This window comes from Pristis pectinata, chromosome 21 (assembly GCF_009764475.1).
Source record: "Pristis pectinata isolate sPriPec2 chromosome 21, sPriPec2.1.pri, whole genome shotgun sequence".
Taxonomy (NCBI): domain Eukaryota; kingdom Metazoa; phylum Chordata; class Chondrichthyes; order Rhinopristiformes; family Pristidae; genus Pristis; species Pristis pectinata.
This window is the reverse complement of record NC_067425.1, coordinates 7,959,536-7,982,857: the sequence shown is the minus strand read 5'-3', so window position 1 is coordinate 7,982,857 and position 23,322 is coordinate 7,959,536. Positions and strand designations below refer to the sequence as shown.

At 44.7% G+C, this 23,322-nt stretch overlaps 1 protein-coding gene across 9 annotated transcripts in view; it reads left to right on the top strand.

Moving 5' to 3' along the window:
- The window catches only part of msi2b (musashi RNA-binding protein 2b), a 483,338-nt gene that overhangs the window by 356,363 nt on the left and 103,653 nt on the right, over positions 1 to 23,322 (top strand). The window contains exon 11 of one of the 9 annotated variants that reach the window (XM_052035985.1): positions 3,672 to 6,316. The exons of 7 other annotated variants lie outside the window; for them this stretch is intronic. In XM_052035985.1, the coding sequence (XP_051891945.1) occupies positions 3,672 to 3,712 (41 nt within the window). In that variant the 3' untranslated portion in view covers positions 3,713 to 6,316. Of the gene's footprint in view, positions 1 to 2,193; positions 2,428 to 3,671; positions 6,317 to 23,322 lie in introns of those variants that run through there. One more of the 9 variants, XM_052035986.1, reaches the window with a different exon arrangement.

Here is a 23,322-nt window from a genome sequence, read left to right as displayed (position 1 = left end):
CATAACTAGAGGCCGTACACTCAGAAATGGTTGTTGCCCATTTAAGATAGAGGTAAGAGGAATTCATTCTCTCAGAGGGTTGTAGAATTTTAAAGATTCACCCCAGAGATCCATGGCAGCTGCCATTGACTATATTCAAGGCTGGGGGAGGTTATTGGACCACAGAGGAGTCGAGCATTAAGAGAAACAGACAGAAAGTGGAATCAAGATCAGAGCGACCATGATGTTGTTCGGCAAGCTGAAGGGGTCAGGAGGCTGATCATTCTTCCTATGAACGTGCTGTGACAAACCTGGCAGGAATCACGAGCACTCCAGTCATGAAGCCAAAAGTTCCCCCGTTTGCTGATCCAAACCTCGGCGTTTGTGCGTGGACATAGAACCCTCTCGATTCTGGTTCTTGGGGAAACAGCTGAGTCTTTTTTTTACAGAAAACTTGCTCAAGAGACCTCTTAGTGCGGTCTGGGTGTGTCAAGCTTGCGCTGTGGCTTACACTATGTTGTAAAAACAAATGGAAAACCCAAGCAAGTGTGTTTAGTAAGCAGCTTGAACCAAGTTGTACAAGAAATCAAATGCAGCACTGTTTTCGTGTGGTGGCCAAAACACTGAGGAGCCATATAATGAAGGTGGTCATTCTGTAGTGGCATGTTGAAGTGCGCACTGCAGACACTACTAGCTGCCCACATAAAGTAATGAGGGAATAATTCAGGCTCAAGTGGCATTAATGAGCCATCAGTGCCATCTGTGAGCTAACAATGTTGACCCATCCTGCTGTACAAAGCTTGCACTAGGCAGATCATTCTGTTTGCCTCTGGTGATAACCACACAGTGTGGTAATTGTGAAATGTAATTCTGGATTACACAGGGAGCCTTGTGTCAATATTTGTAATCCCGACAGCTACGCTCTCTCTGGAGAGTTGAGGGCATTCTTTAGCAGCAACCAGTGCACTTAATGCGGAATTGGTCTGCTTGTTTCTTGCAATGGTCTGCACACCTGGCTGTTTTAAAAGAATACGGTTTAATTCAGCTCCCTTTTACTCTTGCACTCAGTATCATTAGCTAATAATACTGGGAGTGTCATTAACTCCCAGTACTCTCTGGCATGGAGTCTTGCAGATTAAAGAATCAGACCTCAGTGAGTTTTGGTTTCCAATTTTCCATCCACTGAAAACTGGAAATACCTCAGTCTCCCCAATTCCAATTCTCTGTATCTGTTGGGAGAAGGTCTGTACAAGCGTTACCAATTCCCAGTGTCTGTGTTAATATCCAGAAATCAAAGAAAATGGGGGGAAAAGAACTAAAGAGTTAACAGTACTGATTATAAACAAAAAAACAAATTGGATCTGGTGATGTTAGCTTCCTTTTTTAAAATGACTCCTGTATTTGATCCCAGTATGTAAGACCACCAGGAGTGGTTAGATGCTTAGCAGGAGTCTATTCAACCCATTGTATCCATGATAACTAAGAGCTATCATACTTAATCTCACTATTGAGCTCTCTGTTCATCATCTTGTAGGACACGCCACTCAAACCACATATCCATGTACTTGTTAAACATGACGAGGGTTTCTGCCTCCGCGGCTGTTTCAGACACCGATTTCCAGTCACACACCACCCTCTGGTGAAGAATTTTTTTTCCCAGCTCTGCCTTTATCTGTACTTCTGTTATTGACTTCTTTGCTAGGAAATAGGCCTTTGATGCCCAGTGCGAGAATATCATTTGCCTCTGCACATTTCATTGACTTCAGTGGAACTGTGCACGTCGAGGTGAGCAAAACTGGGAGCTGATACTCTTGCACATGTTAGCACTTGAGACCGAATCTACCCTACTAAGACAATGCCATTTGGCCCATCTTGGGTATGCTGCTGTCCCAGTACCTCCCATCTTAAAGCATCATGGCTAGTTGGTGCATCCTATCTATTCATAATATAAATATATATAAATCAATATAGAGAGTGGTTGGTGCATGGAATGCGCTGCCTGGGGTGGTGGTGGAGGCTGATACGTTGGTCAAGTTCAAGAGATTCAAGAGATTATCTAAGCATATGGAGGAATTTAAGATAGAGGGATATGTGGGAGGAAGGGGTTAGTTAGTCTTAGGAGTGGTTTGAATGTCGACACAACATGATGGGCCGAAGGGCCTGTTTTGTGCTGTATTGTTCTATGGTTCCTCCCTCTCTCTCCTGTCTGTCCAGCTTCTCCTTAACGTATCAACAGTGTTTGCCTCATCTTCACCCTGTGCTGCTGAGATCCACATTCTAGCCACAATCTGGGTAAAGAGATGTCTCCTCGGTCACTTCGAGTGATTATCTTGGACTAATGACTTTTAGATTTTGGTGTAGGGTAGCATGCTTGCAAACAGGGTGAGGTTACTGTTCTCGACATTGGTCAACTTTATAATGTAATGTGGTACTCTGGAAATCTGAAATAAGCAGAGGATGTCGGGGACCCTCAGCAGGGCAGGCAGCATCTGCAGAGAGTGGGACAGAGTTTCGGAACAATCACCTTTCATCAGAATTATCTTGGCAATTTCAGAAATCATGTCCACAGTTCATGGGTATTGCCTGCCCTGCTGACAATTTCCAAGGTAATTATTAACTTCAGATGTGATTTACAAGGTGAGAATCACTGGGGTTATAGCTTCCATCTGCAGTTTATCGCGTCTGCATTAGGCTTCCTGCCCTAGTGTCGCTTTAAGGTTGTCAGTCAACCACATGGAGCCCTGTGAGCTTGAGGCTGGTGATGCAAAGGGTGCTCACAGAGCTGACTGCAGCATCAAACGGAAACTAATGTGGGGAGAGGGCTGGTAGCTTAGCTCAGTGGCATTGAGAAACTGGTTCTCAAAAAAAACTGTGTGGATGTTTTTATTGCCTTAAGGGAGGGTTATTTTTGGAAATACTTCGGAGTTTGAATTAAAGAAAATGATGGGTTCCTGAAGCTTTTCGATAGAGAAATGTGGATAATGTGGTATGGAAGGTATGTCCAGCACCAGGTTTTAAATCCCCTTTAATTACCATCCTATTGCACTCTTCCACCTATGTTCTAATGGGTGGCTTTATGGATGGACCTTGTGACACTGCCTAGATTATGGCCTTGTCTCATATGGTGGCTCCAAATTGAAGCTTGCACATTTAATATCCTGCCAGTGAGCCTATTCCATGCTCTTCCTAAATCATCACCTTGGGTTCCTCCCGTCACCAGGATAGCTGCCCCTCTTTAGGTTTAGCTCAGGAGCACTCACCACACAAAGCCCAGTGTCTGGAAGGAGCAGATCTATTGACTGGACATGATAGTGCATTGCAATGCTTGAAGCTTAGCTGTATGAGAACTTTTGCCTGCCCTTAGCTTTACGTGTGACGTTGCAAAGGCAGAAACTCTGTATCTAGCGTTGCCATAGCTAGACCAAATGTGTCCATGGTACACGGCATCTTTTATAACCAACAACCATCTCTTCACACACTCCCCTTCCTTTATTGGCTGTTTTTGGTTTCATGCTGATCAAATGAATGAGCATCATTTATATATTGATAAATAATATTTAATTATATTATGAATAATCATTCCACCACTTGTTTCATTAATGAGTTATTTTCTTTTTAATTACAATTTCTTTGGGTTCTTTTCCTTTTGGGGCGATCACGCCATTAATTTCTGTTCTTATTTCACTTTTCAGACTGTTTCCAGATATCACAAGATATTATTTTTATCAACTAATTATTTTTCTGTTGCAAATTAGCGAGGTTTCCAACAGTGTTAATGAGAGTCTGGGTGACTGGCTGTGATTAATTGTTGCCTTTTGCTGTAATTATCACTAATAATAACTGCCTGGGCCCATCACCTCTTTTATATATTTCTATATATACATATATATATTTTTAATTATTTTTAAAGCACATTCCATCAGCTGTCCACCATTTTGCTTCCAGCATGATTTAGTAGCTTCTAATTTAAAAGCTTGCTTTATTTTTTGCTGTATTGTATAAACTGTTGCTTTCTTGTTGCTCCCTTTATTCCATCAGCTGTGGACAGCGTTGACTATTTATTTCCACATTGACTGAGTGACACCTCCCTTCTCACAAGCTTTGTTTTTTTGGAGTAAAACTTATTGCCTTTATAGCAGTCCCTAAAGCAATGTGTCATAATCATTTGAGGGTTTTCCTTTGTTAAGTTAATGGATTAATTCCCCAGCTCTCCATATCCCATAGCGGGCAAGCCCTGCATGGAAATTCACTTATCCAGACCCAGAATGCTCCCATTAGCTGGTGGGAGCAGGTTAGAGGGAGCCAGGCTGGGCAAGTATGGGCATGTGTTTCTCCAGGCTGTAGTAATCATGATACATCTGGGCCTTAGCGTCCTGGACTACTTTTGGTATCATCCCTTCATGGGATGTGGGCTTTGCCAGCAAGACCCAACAAATTTTTCCCACATCCCAAAGTCCTGTGGGTTAGTCGGTTAGTTGGCCACTGTAAATTGCCCTTAACATGTAAGGTGAGTGGTAGAATGAGGGAGAATAAAATGGGATTAGTGCAAATGGGCGTTTGATGGTCAGCGGGGACTTGGTGGGCCGTAGGGCCTGTTTCTGTGCTGTGTGACTTCTGTTTAACATTTCTGAGAGTGAGTGGCTTGCTGGATCAGTTCAGAGGCCACTTAAGAATCAACCATATTGTTATGGTTCCAGTGTCGCATCTCGCCCTGACTAAGTAAGGACGACAGCTGTTTCTGTATACCCCCAAAGAATATTAGTGAATTAGATGGGTTCTTATGGGTGCCCGGATTTGTAGTCATTATTCCTGATCCAATTCGGGTTTATTTAATGAATTGAGTTTAAATTTCGCAGTTGCTATGGTGGAGTATGAACTTGCCTCCCCTGGATCAAAGTCCAGTAAATAACCTATGTGCTTCCATACCCCACAGCATTTAGGGAAAGGTATTAAATGTAGGCAGGAGTTTCAGGCTTGAGCATTATGCAATTTGACTGTGCTGCTAAGTAGCCCACGGCTCAGTATCAAGACCAAAGTAAGCAGAACAGAAAATGCTGAAAATACTCAGCAGGTCAGGCAGCATCTGTGGAAAGAAAATCTATTAAGGTTTCAGGTCAAACACCTTCATTCGAACATTCTGATGAAGGGTCTTCGACCTGAAACATTAACTGCTTCTCTTTCCACAGACGCTGTTTGACCTACTGAGTTTTTTCTCCCCCAAGCATTTTCTGGTTTTATTTCAGATTTCCGGCATCTGCAATTTTTGTTTGATTTCCAAAATGAGTAATGGCCACGAGGACAAATTAATTGGCCCTTTGGAGCTCCACTCCAGCATGAGTCTGTGCCTTCAGGATAAAGGGGGGACTTAAAAGAGGTGGGGAAAAATTGGACCCTTTCTAATGAGGGATTATGCCATAATCTTCAGGGACTTTTTTTTAAAAAGAGGGGAGAAAATGGGCACTACATGAAAAAAATTGTGAGAAGTGTGACGTGAGTAAAAGGATTAATTGTGCATTTAATAAAAGAAGTCTCCCTTTTCTTGGCTGACTGAGGCTGTTTTCTATCACTATTAACGTTAATGGTAAAACTATATGCATCAAAATGGTTCCCTATTGACCCTGTGGGCTCCTGTGGATTGGGGCCAGTAAATGACCAAACATTTTCACAAATGATAGTATTTTTCTTAACTAGTGCAAGCAAGCAGTGAATAGGACTAAAATCATCCACATTCTAAGCAAAATCCAGTTGTTTCATTTGGCTAATTCTTTTGGGACCTAATATTCCAGACCACCTGCTTTTGAGCAACCCACTACATGAATCCAGCTCAAAAAAAGATTGCTTTGCCGAATGGATTTGGTCATAGTTCTAAACTTATAGTGAGATCAGTCCACACAAGCCAGTGAAAGGAAAACTTGCTTCATTTTTTTTTGTTTTTTTGAAGGTCATTTAATTAAGTCACGGAAGCTAAACAAGCTTAAATTATCATGTCACTCTGTTCCTGTTAATTAAACATGCTTGATGTAATTAATTGTGTAGTTTGAAATAGTATTGACAACACTGGCTTTTTACTGTGTATGTTTTACTTTGTAAAGACACTGGTCTCCTTTCTGCTTCAAACTCTGTGGCAGTGGATCCCTGAACACTGATTGCTGTTTTGTTTGAAAACTTTTAATTTTCTGTTATAGATCGAAATGGTCCCGTTCTCATTTATCTGTAAACTTAGTTCATGTGTTCTGTTTTAAATTTTACTTTTTTTAAAAAAAATACTGAGCATATTTTTGCTGTACATAGATAGAAAAATAAAGAGAATTTCCTTCAATAAATCTCATGCAATGTGTGCTGTGTGTGTGTGTGCTCCTCTTTTTACTGCACTTTTGGTTTTTGGACCATTTAACAGGCAGCAGCCACTTTCTTAACAGCCGCCTCCCCCACCCGTCTACCGTCACCTATTCTGTTTCAGCTAGTGTCAGACTAGGGCACAATTGGACTTGCAGTTAATTTGCTGATAATTTTTTTAAAAATGTACTTACACAGTGCCTTTCATGAACTCTGGATGTCCCAGAATGAATGAAGTACTTTTCAGTATTCGTTGTTGTAATATAGGAAAATAGCAGTAAATGTATGCACAGCAAGATCCCACCAACATTTGGCCACTTCCTTTTCAAACGGGACACCAGCTATAATTCCCTTTTCTCAAAATAGTGCCATGGAATTCCACATCAACTGGGAGAATAGTTGGGGGTTGACGACTCGTGGAAGACAGTTCCTCCAACGGTGTGCCACTCCTTCAGTGCTGCTGTTAGGCCTAGCCCACGGTGCTGTGCTCAAACCTCTGGAGTGCGCCTAGAACCTGACTAAGAGGCAGAAGTATGGCCCACTTAAGCCACTGGAGGCCAGAGTTCACCTGAATTTCTCCCAGTGAAGGTAGTGGAGGGGGCGGGTCAAAAAATCACCCAGTGCTCCACCCCTGATTACTGTTGGCGACCTTTTCACTGCCACTCAGCCCAGGGAAGAAATATGGCAGTGTGAGCATCTGTGGATGGCTCGCATAGTTGAATAGCCCTGCGCTGCTTTCAGTGGAATGTCATGCAGGAAGAATGGCCACTCTAGGCCAGACTGTGTCCCAATGCAAGTAAACCCCAACATCAAGGTCAAGATCAGCACAATGTTGACCTTGATGCAATGCATTCAATATAATGTTCCTCATGGAGCAAGAGTGCTGGAGAGGTGTCCTGGTTAGTGAATGGCATCTGGGTGGTTATAGTTCTCCCCAGTCTGAGTTCTAATGTTCCATAGCACATTCTAATACAAGCAGCTATATGAATTAGGAAATACTATGCCTTTGTTGTTTATAGTGAGTCACCTTAATGCTTGATCTGACCACTGCAGGAAGAGGTTCAGTGGGTTAGAGACCCAAAGGATCCATCAGCAGAGAAATGACTCATCAGTTTCTCGGTGGCGTGCATTTTAAAACTGGCAAAGTCTTGTCCTTCCCTCGTTGTTGGTAGTTCTGTGCCCCAGTTTTCCCCCCACCACCTACATACTTCAGAGCACGTGCCCCCTCCGTGTCTCTGAATTCCCTTGCTCTCTTTTGAGAAACTACCTGGCTGTTAAATGGTTAAGTTTCAGCAAAGAACCAATGAGCTTTATTCTTCACGCTAAATTTGACCCAATTCACGCTTCATTTAAAGTTGAAATTTGAAATTTATTCACTAAACAAACACCCTCATCAAACCTTGCATGAATATCACTTGCATGAAATGACATTTGCTTTATTTGGGTTTGATCAATGCTCGTGCATGTGTTTGTGTGTGTCTGATTTTTTTTCCCCCCATTCTTCCCTCACTTGTGCCCATTCCCACACAACAGTCACACACTTTACACATTTATAGGTCTTTGTGCACAGTAGGAATGCACATGAGATCCTTCCTGTTCCTCATCTCCCAACTTTGCAGCAGCTTTCAGGTTCCCTGGCATCTAACAGGCTGGCAACACAGTTGCTTTTACGACTTCTTTGTATTTCACCCATGGGATGCCCAGAGCAGAGGTTTCACAGCTCAAAATGTCTGCACGGAGGTTGTCAGTGTATCACTCTCACGTCTGGTCCTTAACCCCAATGAGTAAACTGGTGATGACACATATTTATACAACTGTAAATAGTGAGGAGAATAATGAAAGCTCCAGGAGGAGGTAGATAAGTGGGCAGGTATGTGGCAGATGCCATTTAACGTAAAGAAGTGTGATGATTTATCTTGGAAGGAGAAATGACATGAAACATTATGGAGTACAAAATGAAGGAGGGTAAATTGATTTGTTATTGTCACATGTACCGAGGTACAGTTAAAAACTTTGTTTTGCATGCCATCCATACAGATCATTTCATCATGTCAGTACATTGAGGTAGTACAAGGGAAAAGCAAGAGAAAAACAGAATGCAGAATTAAGTGTTATAGTTACAGAGAAAGTGCAGTGCAGGCAGACAATAAGGTGCAAGGGCATGCCAAGGTGGATTGTGAGGTCAAGAGTCAATCTTTTCATACAAGGGGACCGTTTAATAGTCTTATGACAGCAGGATAGAAGTTGTCCTTGAGCCTGGTGGTACATGCTTTCAGGCTTTTGTATCTTCTGTCCGGTGGGAGGGGGGAGAAGAGAGAATGTCCAGGGTGGCTGGGTCTTTGATTATGTTGGCTACTTTACTGAGGCAGCGAGAAGTGTGGACAGAGTCCGTGGAAGAGAGGCTGGTTTCTGTGATGCGTTGGGCTGTGTCCACAACCCTCTGCAGTTTCTTGCGGTCCTGGGCAGAGCAGTCGCCATACCAAGCCGTGTGGCAGCTGTGAGATTTTGAGATGTCCCAACACTAGTCATTGAAGGGGCAGGATAAGTGGGAAGACTATTGGCAAAGCTTATAGCAGTGGTGTGCAGCAGCCTCACTTGCAAACACTGGGTAAAATGGAGGCTCTCCTACAATGCCTGACGGTTGTCATGGGCTGTGCCTTTTGAGGAGCTGGGACTCTCCCAGAGATTCCTAAAGATTGCAAACAACCATGTGGCCAGGGCAGCTGATAGACTGATATGTTAACTTTTATGAATTTACTCTGAAAATTACCTGAATATTATTGGAGCCTGTGTATAATACTTGGTTCTCCTGCCTTCCTCCACTGGGATCAGTGACTTTATTACTGGGCACACACAGAAGCAAGGAAGTTGACCTAAAGCTTTGTAAATCACTGGTTCCCAGTTGGAATACTGTGGCCAGTTCTGGACACTGCACTTTTGGAAGTATTGTAAGGTGTTAAAGGTCAGGGGGAGATGAGATGAAAGGGTTGTCCTACCAAAGAGAGGCTAGACAGTTTGGCTCTGTGCTCCTTCGAGTTTAGAAGAATGAGGGGTGACCTTATTTAACCATATAAGATCCTAAGGGGGCTGTTGAGATGTTTCCACCAGTAGTAAGGGAACTTGGCAACGAAATAAGAGGCTGGTCATTTAAGACTAAGGTGTGTAGAAATTTCTGCTGTCAGAGGGTGGTGAATCTCAGGAGTTCTCTGCCCCCAAGGGTTATGGAGGCCAGATCATTAGATATACTTAAGGAGGAACTAGTTAAATATTGGAAAGGTTGTGGAATTGAGGGTTATGGGGAACTGGCACAGAGTAGGAGTTGAATAGGTTTATTATCACTGACTTGTCTGGCGTGTAATTTGTTGTTTTACAGCAGCAGTGCAGTACAGAGCCAGTGCAGATCAGCAAGGATCATATTGATTGGCGGGGCAGGCTTGAGGGGCCGAGTGGTCTGCTCCTGTTTTCTTGTGTATTGGAATGGCTCAGTTATATGGGAATTCAGTAATGCCGTGAGACTGGAGAAGGGGTTGTTCTGCTTAGAAAAGATTAAGGAGAGATTTAATAGAAGTATTTAAAGCTTTCTAAAGTAATATCCAGAGGCGTGGACTATTGATCTGGAGACACAAGTTCAAATCCCACCATGGCATCTGGGGATTTTAAATTAAATAAATCTGTAATAAAACCAAGTATCAATGACGGTGACTAAGAAACTCTGGAAATGCTGCAAAAACCCATCTGGTTCACTACTGCCCTTCAGGGGAGGCCACCTGCTGTCCTTACCTGCTCTGGTCTTTAGGTGACTCCAGACCCACAGTGTTGTGGTTGACTTTCAACAGCCCACTAAAATGGGACAGCGAGGTGTTCGGTTCAAGAACAATCAGCAGCAGGTGATAAATGCAGCCTTTGCAACTGGCAGTCACATCCTGGGATAAATAAGTAATACATTTAGATGTGTATGTAATAAATTGACTTTTTTTGAAGGAGGATTTAGCCCCAGCAGCAATAGGTGAAGGCAGAGTGGGCAGCACAGTGGCGTAGCTGGTAGAGATGCTGCCTCACGGCACCGGAGACCCGGGTTCAATCCTGACCTTGGGTGCTGCCTGTGCGGAGTTTGCACGTTCTCCTTGTTGCCGTGTGGGCGTGGTCCGGGTTTCCTCCCTCATCCCAAAGACATCTGGGTTGGTAGGCAAGTTGGCCACTGTGAATTGCCCTCAGTGTGTAGGTGAGTCTGGGGCCAGTCGATGGGAAAATGGGAAGAATAAATGGGATTAATGTAGGATCAGTGTAAACGGGTGCCTGATGGTTGGCATGGACTCAGGAGGGCTAAAGGGCTTGTTTCTGTGCTGTGTGAATAAATGAGGAGAGTTTCTTCTTGGTGACGGAGTCTCTGACCAGAGGATGCAGATGTAAGTTAAATAGCAAAGGACCAGAGATGAGGTGAGAAATTGCTTTACACGGCGGGCTGTTCCGCTACTCGAAAGGGTAGTGGAAGCGAGATCAATAGTATCACTTGGTGTGCAGGACCACGAGTGGGAGTGATTGGCGAGCTCTACCAAAGACCCAGCAGAGCTATGGTGGGCTGAATAGCCTCATTCCATGCTGTGTTGTCTGTGCCTCAACGGAAGGTGGTCCCGATCCTGCTGAATAAACAGGGGGCCACACGAAATTGGATTCTCGCCCTGCAGAGTAGCAGGAGGTTTCACAGTGTTACAACCCTTGCTCTGTCATAATAGAGGAGCAGCACTGCGTCAAGGGATAAACTGGAAACCATGCTCAGTTTTGCAGCTAACAAGCAGGAGTGTGCAGTTGTGCTCCGAAGGTGACAGCTGTACTGGAGCTTCATAACGTTAGCAAGGCAAAGACAAGTACTTTTCAATCAATGTTCTATACAATGTTTGTTGTGTGGATCTCGAGGACCTGTTGTCCTGTGTTTTCTTTGCGGACTTTGTCACGAGGAGCTGGTGACTGCATGATTGGTGACTACCTGCGGTTTCTGCACCACTGCTTGGTCAGCCTGACCGTTGATGCCTGGCAGTGCTGAGTGCGACCTTACTGCCGTTACAAAAGCGGAGGAGGAGGGAAGACACAAGAGGCTGCGAATGCTGGAATCCAGAGCAAAAAACAAACTGCAGGAGGAACTCAGCGGGTCAGGCAGCATTGGGAAATGGACAGTCGACGTTCCGGGTCCAGACCCTTCATCTGGACCCGAGACCTCAACTCTCCATTTCCCTCCACGGATGCTGCCTGACCTGCCGAGTTCCTCCAGCCGTTTATTTGTTGCTGGAAGGAGGAGGAGATGCTGGTTGGAAAATAAGGAGGCGATCGAACTATGGCTTTGGACAGTGGAGGGTTGCAGTCAGCAGCAGGCCTTTCTTAGTAGTTGCTGCACTTTCCATTCTGGGGTCAGAACAGGTTTCCAATGGATGCTTTCTCAAAGATTCCCATACAATGGTCTCTCTCAATCTTCCCCCATTTAAGTTATTATTACAAAGAATTGAAGAAGGAAGTGTTTGCAGGGCTCTGAGGAAAGAACGGAGCATTGGGACAAAGGGGATAGCACAGACATGATGGGCTTGATGGTCCACTGTGCCGCACTATCCTGTGATTCTAGAGAGAAACAATACTGTTGCAAGTATCTGCTCACTGATTGAATCAGAATCAGATTAATTATCACTGACTTAGATGACATGAAATTTGTTGTTTTGCGGCAGCAGTACAGCGCAACGACATAAAATTACTCGAAATGATAGAACTAAATAAATAGTGCAAAAAGAAGCAATCATGAGGTAGTGTTCATGGACCATTCAGAAATCTGATGGCAGAGGGGAAGAAGCTGTTCCTGAATCATTGAGTGTGGGTCTTCAGGCTCCTGTACCTCCTCCCTGATGGTAGTAACAAGAAGAGGGCATGTCCTGGATGGTGAGTGTCCTTCGCGATGGATGCCGCCTTCTTGAGGCACCGCCTCTTGAAGATGTCCTCAAGTTCAAGTTACTTTATTGTCATTCATCCATGCTAAAAAACACATGGCAGAACGAAATGTCATTTCCCCCCAGACTCACACAACAGAGGACATACATAGAACAGAAGACGTCCAATAAACACAACAAAAAACAAAACAAAATTGTGCAAGTACAATTTAACAGACCTTAGTGATGTGTGAATGGGTGTGACACCCGGCTTCTTACTCTTTCACAGGGTGTAAGGGTCGTTGGCGAGGCCAACATTTAATGCCCGTTCCCAGTCACCCCGTGAGAAGGAGGTGGTGAGCTCCCACCTTGAGGTGCTGCAGCCCTTGTGGTTAGGTTACTGCAACACTGATCTTGTATAGCAGCTTGATGTGGGAGCGGCCACTTAAGTGGACAATTTGGAAGGTGTAGCAGTCACATGCACGCCAGCCCGGTAAGGATAGCAGTGGACCAGATGGCTTTTCACAGTAATCAGTAGCTTTACCTTCACCTTTACTGATGTTACTTTATTAATTCTAGGTAACTTAATTAATTGAATTTAAATTCCCCAGCACTCCAAGGAGTCCAGGTTAGTAATTCTCAGCCTTTTTAGATCAGGCTTGTTATCTTCCTCTAAAAATGGCCACAAAACCATGTGTAACTTCATTGTAAGTACAGAGAGAATGCAGAGGCTTTATGTTTCTGTGTATCCCTGGCTGGCAGTGTTCCAATGTGCAGGACCTTTCTCAACAGGAATCTGGCATCTACTATCAGGTACTAACAGTTGGGATGTCAGATAAGAACAGAGTTGGGTCCAAAGAGCCCCTGTATCCAGATGCTGAGACGTGTCTGAGGATTATCGTGGTCAACAATTGCATTCGGCTTTGTTGCACACTTCTGATGCAAGCTCTCTTTCTGTAAGGTTTTTGGGTCACAAAGAAAGTGTATCTCATCCTTTTTGGATCTTGCATGTTGCCAGTGCTAGTACTTATCAGCTGTCTCCTTCATGCTTGGCTCAATCTTCAGGCATGAGACAGTCACCTTATCTCACGGTCTAACGGTCTGCTTCAGTCTTGGAGCACCTATGCAAAAATAGCTGGCCGCTCACCGTGTCCTTTCTCACTTGAAGACAGAATTTCTCGATGTAATTTCTTGTCAGTGAATGCGTGGTCATCGCTCAACCTCTCCCAGCCAGCACCTCCCTCTTTCTGCACCTTCCTTGAAACTCTCCACTCCTCTAAGCCTGGTCCCTTGCATCTCTCCCTTTACTCTGCTGTGTTAGTTGTACCCTCAGCTGTCTGGGAATGTTCCAATATGCAGGATCTTTTTCAGCAGAGAACTGGCACCTGCTATCAATTACTAGCAATTGGAGGTTGGGTAAAAAGAGAGTTGGGTCTGAAGAGCCCCTGCACAGAATCTAGAATCCGCCTCTTAAACTATTGTCTCTTCATTGTCTCTTAGACACATGAATGACAGAGAAATGGGGGGCTATGTGGGATGGAAGGGTTAGATGGATCTCAGAGCAGGATAAAATGTTGGCACAACATTGTAGGCCGAAGGGCCTGTACTGTGCTGTTGTGTTCTGTGTTCACCTCCACCTCCCCCTCATCAGCCCAAATTAACAAAAGCTGGTACCAACCCAGTGTCTCCAGCGTTTTCTGTTTTAACTCCAACATTGACTTTTTCTGTTTTTTGTTTATTGAGAAATTTGGAAAAGTTCATATTGGAGTTGGATAGAGCACCAGACAAGGATTCAGTTGCAGCTTTCGAAAGGTAAATAGATAAAAACTTGAGACACGAGAGACTGCAGACACTGGAACCTGCAGCAACAAACAAGACGCTGGAGGAACTCAGCGGGTCAGGCAGCATCTGTGGGGGGAAATGGACAGTCGACGTTTCAGGTCGAGCCCCACCATCTGGGGAAACTCCTGCAGGAATCTGGGGAATAAGCAGGGGACTGGAAGGCATAGACTCGATGGGCTGAATGGCCTCCTCCAGTGCTGTACTCATCTGTGAATGAGCTGTGCTAGCTGCTGTGTGAAAACTGTCTGCTTTAATGCTCAACGCTTGATTAGTGAGGAACAATCGCTCCCCCGCGCTGCCTGCAGAGATCCCAGTGATGAACTGGAGAAGGCAGGAGGCTGGGAGGGGGGGTCAGATTCCAATCTGTTTGGCCTGATAATTAGTGGGGAGACAGTGGAGCTGAGATATATGAACGAAAACAACAGTGTACACAGAAGCTGGCCAAATCATTAATGGCATCCAGCTGCAGTCCCTAATGAGGATACTGAAGGAGCGTAACAAATGTGTCGCACCAATGTCACAGATTTTCTAAATGTCACATTAGCATTTTGACACTTCTCCCCTGTTTGCACTGATGCAGTCGGTTCCTTCAGTAAGTTAGGGAGGAACTGGGTTGCTGAGATTGCATGAAGGGGAATTATCGCTTCTCCTCCAAATTGGTAAATTGGTTTGTTATTGTCACATGTACCGAGGTACAGTGAAGAACTTTGTTTTGCATGCCATTCATACAGATCATTTCATCACATCAGTGCATTGAGGTAGTACAAGGGAAAACAATGACAGAATGCAGAATAAAGTGTTACAGTTACAGAGAAAGTGCAGTGCAGGTAGACAATAAGGTGCAAGGCCATAACGAGGTGGGTTGTGAGGTCAAGACTCCGTCTTATCGTACTAGAGAACCGTTCAATAGTCTTATAACAGTGGGGTAGAAACTGTCCTTGAGCCTGGTGGTACGTGCTTTCAGGCTTTTGTATCTTCTACCCAATGGGAGAGGGGAGAAGAGAGAATGTCCCGGGTGGGTGGGGTTTTTGATTATGTTGGCTGCTTTACCAAGGCAGCGAGAAGTGTAGACAGAGTCCATGCGGTGTCTTCTGGGTATGGTGACCTCTGCTCCTGTTTGTCTTTACAGGCTAGGAGTCATAGAGTTGTACAACTGAGAAACAGGCCCTTCAGCCCACCATGTCCATGCTGACCATTGTACATCTGTCCTGGTCCCGTTTACCAGCATTTGGCCCATAGCCTTCTATGTCTTGGGAATTCAAGTGTTTATCTAGATGCTTCTTAAATGTTGTGAGGTTATCTGGCTCCACCACCTTCACATTCCAACCACTCTCTGAGTGAAAAAATTCCCTCACAGATCTCCTCAAAACCTCACCTTATACCTATGCCCTCTTGTTTTGGACACTGCACCAAGGGAAAAGGACTCCTACTATCTACCCTATCTATCCCCCTTATAATTTTGTGTACCTCCGTCAGGTCACCCCTCAGCGTTCTCCAGTCCAGGGGAAACAAGTCCAGCCAGTCCATTCTCTCCTTATACCTGAAATGATCCAATCCAACAAACATCCTGGTGAGTCTCCTCTGCACCTTCTCCAGCACAGCCACAAATGCACAAGCGCAATTCAAGATGCAGGAAAACCAATTGATAGGTGAAAAGTCGACTGGAAATGCTACACTTGAAAATGGGAAATGTTTGGAAGCAGCTTGAGGAGAAACTGCTCGGTGGAGCCAGTCCTGTTATTGAACAGTAGACTGGCCTCTACCTGTTCCCATCTCAAACCTATCACCTGCAGCCATTTATTGCCTCCACCCCTCACCTCCCCAGGGCAGGCACGGTTAGCGTAACGCTTTACAGCGCCAGCGACCCGGTTTCAATTCCGGCCGCTGTCTGTAAGGAGTTTGTACGTTCTCCCCGCATCTGCGTGGGTTTCCTCCGGGTTCTCCGGTTTCCTACCACATTCCAAAGACGTACGGGTTAGGAAGTTGTGGGCATGCTACGTTGGCGCCGGAAACGGGGCGACACTTGTGGGCTGCCCCCAGAACACTCTACGCAAAAGATGCATTTCACTGTGTGTTTCGATGTGCATGTGACTAATAAACATATCTTATCCACCTCTGTCGCTATCTCCACCCTTCCCTCCTCCATCTGCTGATCACCCCTCCTCACCTGGATCCACCTATCGCCTGCCAGATCTTGCTCCACCCCTTCCCCTCACATCTTTATACTGGCTATCTCCCATTTTCTTTCAGTCCAGATGAAGGATCTTGACCCAAAACGTCAACTGTCCGTTTCCCTCCACAGATGCTGCCTGACCCGCTGAATTCCTCCAGATTCTAGCACGTGCAGTCTCTTGTGTCTCCTCTCTCTGTAACGGCAGGTTTCCTTGGAAGTCTCGTTCGCTCCAATCCCTCCCATTTTTTCTTCACCACCCCTAAAAATCAACAGATTTAGAAAACAAACTTTTGTGTCCCTCCCCACACTTCCTCCACCAATGATTTTCTGAAGTTGCTGGTCGCAGTGTTTGAGAGAAGAATCTATAGCTCCCAGAAATCTCAAGGTAACCCTGCAGAGATTATCTCTGCATCTGAACCAACCGTGGCTGGCAAGGTGTGAGACCAACCGACGGGCAAAATTATCGCCCTCCTCCCAATTCATAAAAAGAGTAAGAAAGCAGCTTTATTTTCCATATCTCTACAACATAGAAGGAGGCCATTTGACCCATTGAGTTCCTACTAACTCACAGAGCAATCCTGTTCCTCTGATAATTTCTCTGTAACCTGTTCGCCCCGCATGTCCATTTACTCCCCGACAGAACAGTGGCCAATTAACCTCCCAACTTACGCATCATTGGGCTGGGGGAGGAAAGTAGAGGAAACCCATATGGTCACAGGAACAATGTGCAAACTCCACGAAGACAGGACCAATGGTCAGGATTGAACCTGGGTCATTGGAGGGGTTGAGGCAGCAATCTTCCTACTGCATCACTGTACCTTATTCCTTCTTGGGATGTGGGGGTTGCTGGCAAGACCAATAGTTATTGCCCATGACCAGTGGGAAGGAGGTGGTGAGCTGTGGCCTGCAGCCCTTGAGATGCTGCTTCTGGTGAATGTTAGAACTTGTTTTTGCCTGGTATCAGGAAAATCACATCCATACTATTATTCCGCTGATGAGGTGCACCTATGTGTCCCCTGAAGACCAAAAAGGCTTATTGCTGTAAATATGAATATCACAAGGTCAGCTAGAGGCTAATTGCTTTTACTTGGATCAAGGCATTTGCAGGAAATGATTGGATTTTGATCTCCTGTTTCGGACGTACTGTCAAAAAGTGTGGAACAGTAATTCTCACGTAGAACGCCTGAAATCTGAGAGACACGACTCAACTTTTTCCACAGTCCCTCTCTAGACGAGGGATTGGTAAGGACAGGATTATTATAGCTTGGAAAGTAGTGTGCTGACGTATGTCCCTCTGAAACTAGATGGCCCATGTCTTGATATAGATAACAGGGTCCCATTGGAGGGAAGCCTGCAGAGGAGGAACATTACTGGTAGAAATTCAAAAAACCTCTGAGGTAGGAAGGGATGTACAACATAGTCCAGTTCTGAACTTCAGTCCTATTGAGTTTCTCAGAGTTGAATTTAGGAAGCAGATTTCCGTGTGCACGTGTTACTGAACTGCACAAGTACAGGAGACCCCCGTGTTAGGGGGATTACGTTCCCAGAAGACTGCCCGTAATACGATTTTTCCATAATGCGAAGCCACGTCATCTGCGCATGCGGCAAAAAATGTGAGTTGAAAAAAAAATTGAAGAATAAATTCCACGCGAGCAGATTTTTATTCCGTATCTCAGATTTTTGTTGGTAGCTATCTGTGAATTCCATAAAGGTGAACTTCCATTACCCAAACTGCTGTAACGTGGGGATCACCTGTAGCAGCAAATATCTGACCCAGCCTGATCTTGACTGACAGACAACAGAGACCATGCAGACATTGTGAAACGGGTATATTCTTATAGAGAGGTAAGATGTACAGTATTTCTACAGGATTATTCCGCCTAACGGAGATTGAGTGGAGGAGATAGCAAGGTGGAGTATTTTTTTTAAGTGGCAAGAGATTGAAAGGTGTTGGTGTTCAGAGGGACCTAAGTGTCCTTGTACATGAATCACTACAAGTTAATGTGCAGATTCAGCAAGCAATTAAGGAGGGCAACAGTATGTTGGCCTTTACTGCAAGAAGATTTGAAGAGTAGAGACATTGTACTCCAATTATGTCAGGCTCTGGTGAGACCTCATCTGCAATATTGTGTATGGGTCTGGTATCTCTACCTAAGAAAGGATGTAGTTGTGACGGACGAAGTGCCGTTAAAGCTCACTAGATTTCTGGGATGGCAGGTTTATCGTATGGGGAGAGATTAATCTGACTAGGTCTGTTCTAGAGTTTAGAAGAATGAGAGTAACCTCTTAAACCATACAACATTCTTAAGGAGTATGATAGATAGATGTGGGGATGTTGTTTCCCTAGTTGGACTGGCTCGACCAGAGATCACAGTCTCAAAATAAGGGGTCAGCCTTTCAGGACAGAAATTTCTTCACCCAGAGAGTGGTGAATCTTTGGAATTCACTGCACAAGAGGTCTGTGGAGGCAGAATCACTGAGTACACTTCAGACAGATATATTGTAGATTTTAAGGGAATCAGAGGATCCAGGAAGGTGGCACTGAGTTAAAACATCGGCCGTGATCTTATTGAATGGCGGATATGAGAAGCCAGCTGGAGGACTGTTTCTTATGTTCTTACGAAGAGGAATTGTGGCAGGAGATCACTGTGATGCAGTTGTACACTTTGGAAGCAGAAATAAGCGGGCAGATTATTATCTAGGAGGAGAGAAAATCCAAAGCACGGAAGGACAAAGGGATTTGGGGGTACTCGTGCAGGATACCTTAACCACCAGGTCGGATCAGTGGTAAAGAAAGCGAATGCTATGTTGGCATTCATTTCGAGAGGTATAGTGTATAAAAGTAAGGAAGTGTTGATGAGGCTCTACGGGGCACTAGTGAGGCCTCATTTGGAATATTGTGCGCAGTTTTGGGCCCCACATCTTAGGAAGGACATGCTGACGTTGGAGAGGGTTCAGAGGAGATTTACGAGGATGATTCCAGGAATGAAAGGGCTTACATATGAGGAGCGTTTGTCGGCTCTTGGACTGTACTCACTGGAGTACAGAAGAATGAGAGGGGACCTCATAGCGACATTTAAAATATTGATAGGAAAGGACAGAGTAAATGCGGCTAGGCTGTTTCCCTTGGTGGGTGAGTTAGAATTAGAGGGTACAGTTTCAAAACAGAGATGAGGAAAAATTTCTTTAGCCAGAGGGTGGTGAATTTGTGGAACTCCTTGCCACGTACAGCAGTGAAGGCCAGTTCAAGGAGGAGATAGATAGATATCTAAATAGTCAGGATATCAAGGGATATGGGGATAAGGCCGGAAATTGGGATTAGAATAGGTTTTTTTTTCTTTTTCTTTCCCCCATTCCCCATTTCTCATTTCTATTTCCCTTTCCTTGGAGCAGACTCGATGGGCCGAATGGCCTGCTTCTGCTCCCTTGTCTTGTGATCTTGTGAAATGCAGGCCATCATATCTGATGCAATAAACTACCACATTTGGACAGTGTTGCTTAGGCAGGGCTTGTGAAGCGTAGATTTGGAGGATTTTACCTGTATTGCACAATATGTTATTCCACTGCTGAGCTGAGGCTGTTTCTCCTTAAGTGCACGATGCCCAATTGCTGTTCTAAGCAAGGATTGGATGGCAGTAAACAAGAGTTTAATTGTTCTTCAGGTAGCCAGACAGAATCTCTGCGCAAGCACAACTTTGCAAGGACACACTGAGGCATTGAGCGCGTTCGGTAAAATGGCAGTATAGGACCTTCCTCAGACCACACTAACTGAAGATAATCATTAGCATTCCATAACGTGCACTGTACAGATATACAATATTAAACAATCAATTACAATTTAAAGTTTCTTTATTTTCAGGCCCTGTCAACCTTGACTCCTCTGAGGTTACAAGTCACTTGCACTCCCATGCAAGAAGGAATATTTTTTAAAATCCTTGGTTTCAAATGGATGTTTTTGTTTCTAGTCGGGAAATTAACATGGGAATTTGGAATGCAACATATGAAATGTTGTAGTGATTACATTATTGGGCCAGAAGTCCAGAGACCTTTTTTAAAAAAAATTTATTTACAGCGTGGTAGCAGGCCCTTCCGGCCCAACGAGTCCGTGCCGCCCATTTAAAACCCAATTAACCTAGCCGTACGTCTTTGCAATGTGGGAGGAAACCAGAGCACCCGGAGGAAACCCACGCAGACGCGGGAGAATGTACAAACTCCTTACAGACAGCGATGGGAATCGAACCCCGATCGCTGGCGCTGTAATAGCGTTGCGCTAACCGCTACGCTACCGTGCCGCCCTGGACCAGTGATCAGGAGACATGAGTTCAAATCCCACCACGGCAGCTGGAGAATTTACATTGATTTTACTGAATAAATATTGAATATAAAAAAGGTGTTTCAGTGATGGTGACTGTGGCACTGCAAAACCGTTGTAAAAACCTTTCTGGTTTCACTAATGTCTTTTGGGGAAGGTAACTATCCATCTTTATCTGGTCTGTAAGTGTCTCCCAGCACAAAACTACCCCAGACAGCCACTCAGTTCGAGGGTTATGAGCCAAAACATTTAGCTTGGAAGGCAATGTTTAAAAATGGGCCAGATACCTACCAGCAAGGTATCTTTTATCTAAGTTCCTACCTAAGCTCTGGTATTGCTCCAAGTGAATCAGAATAACACATGTACCAAATTATAAGAAATAACACAACCTTGGTATGGTGTAGCCTTCGAATGTCCAAACATCCGCTAAGTAGGCCCTTGGATCAGTCAGAATTGGTATTGGTTTTGGTTTATTATTGGTATTGGTATTGGTTTATTATTGTCACTTGTACCGAGGTACAGTGAAAAACTTGTCTTGCATAACAATTGTACAGGTCAAATCATTACACAGTGCAGTTACATTGAGTTAGTACAGAGTACATTGAGGTAGTACAGGTAAAAACAATAACAGTACAGAGTCAAGTGTCACAGCTACAAAGAAAGTGCAGTGCAATAAGGTGCAAGGTCACTACAAGGTAGATCGTGAGGTCAGAGTCCATCTCATTGTATAAGGGAACCATTCAATAGTCTTATCACAGAGTCCACCTTTGTTGTTTGGACATGGGCATTGCTGTTCAGCGCCTGTTGTTCGGCAGAAAGAGCCCAGCAATTCAATGATGTTCTCTGTCTTATCAAAGTGGGTCATCTGTTAGCCTGGTGTAGCTTCTTTATGCACACACTTGTGTATCTTTTTTTGTAATTTTTTGGAATGTGTGCATCAGTATCACTTATTGCCCATCCCAAATTGCCCTTGAGAAGCCGGTGGTGAGCCACCGTCTTGAACTACTGAGGTTCTTCTGGTAAACATGCTGTTGAGGAGAGAGTTCCAGGATTTGGCAACAATGATGTATTCAGGGTGCTCTGCAGCTTGGAAGGGAATCACCAAGTGGTGATGTTCACATGTGCCTGAAGTCCATGTCTTTGTTGGTGGTAGAGGTCCAAGGTTCAGGAAATGCTGAAGGAGCAGTGTGGGCAAGTAACTGCAGTGCATTTTGTAGATGGCACACACTGCAGCCATGAGGAGGGACTGAATAATTAGGCCAGTGGATGGAGTGTCAGTCATGGCGTTGAGATTCCTGAGTGTTGTTGGAGCTGCAAGTGGAGGGTGACTTGTGCCCTGCTGATGGTGGAAGGCTGCGTGGTGTCAGGAGATGCTTCACTTTCTGCAGGTATGTAAATATACCGTGTCTGTATATGGGTGAAGCTCAGTGGGTCGGGCAGCATCTGTGGAGGGAAATGGACAGTTGATATTTCGGGTGGAGACCCTTCATCTGGACTGGAAAGAAAGAGGGGAGGTAGACAGTATGAAAAGGTGGGGAGACGGGGTGGAGCATAAACCATGACAGTATCGATTTACACTGTCTATCTCCCTTCTTTCTTTCCAGTCCCAAATTTCCCTTCTCGACTGTCCATTTCCCCTCCATAGATGCTGCCTGACCCTCTGAGTTTTTCCAGCATTTTATGTGTTGCTCCAGATTCCAGCATCTGCAGTCTCGTGTCTCTGTATATAGGTGTGTGCGCGCGTGTATGTGCGCGTGCGCGTATGTGTGCTTGCGTGTGTCTGTATGTGTGCGTGCGTATGTGTGTCTGTGTGCGTGTGTGTATATGCTTACGTGCATTTGTATAAAATTGTATGTGCACGTGTCTGATTATATTCGTGCATATCCACGTATAATAGCATGAAAATATTTTTTAAAATATATATATCGATAACCACATCCAGTATATCTGACAAACATATACATGTAAAGGTGTGTGGATGCTAAGTAAACAGGCACTTAAGTTCACAAAGTTTCTCATTTTATAGATGTTACATTCTAAATTACAGACAGTTCAAGTGACAGGAGCCGAGTTTGACTTCCAGCTGCCCAGTCCCTTCCAGTAGGTCAGTTAGTATGTGTGACCAGGGGATGCTTAGGTGCACTGAATATTTCGCAGGCAGATCACAGTGGGAAGGGGGTGGGGTCAGCCCCATCCAGCAGGATGGTGGAATGAGTGACCTCCGAAGCACAAGCTTTCACCGAGTCCGCTTCAATTTTTTTTAATATTGACCTTCAAGCTGAAAGGCTTTTCAAGGCCATTTTGTTCCGTTGCTGGGGGCAACTGCATCAACACCACACGATGGGCAAACGGCTGGATTCAGATAAACAAGAATCTGCCCGTTGCTGTCCTGCCAGATAAGGATCTCTTACAGATTGGATTGTGAGGCAAAACTAAATGAGGAATGATTGGTTTCCAAGCACATCAGTCCCGGCGTGTCTGCAAGATTGTGACATATAATCAGTGCGTTTTTTTCCCCTCTTTCCAATGATATCATTCTCATTTTGAAATAATCTATAAAAAGCCGTGTGTCTGAGGGAGACTTCATTAACTTCTTATGTCCTGGCACAGGTTAGAATGAGCCAGATAAATAACTCAGCGAGACAGTGCGACAGACCTGAGGCTCCCTTTGACTCGGGAGAGGGACTTGCCTGTCTCGCTGGCTTGTTCACACCATTGGAAAGTCTGACGGTCGCGCCCCCCCCCCCCCACCCTCCCCCTCCCTTTGTCAGCCA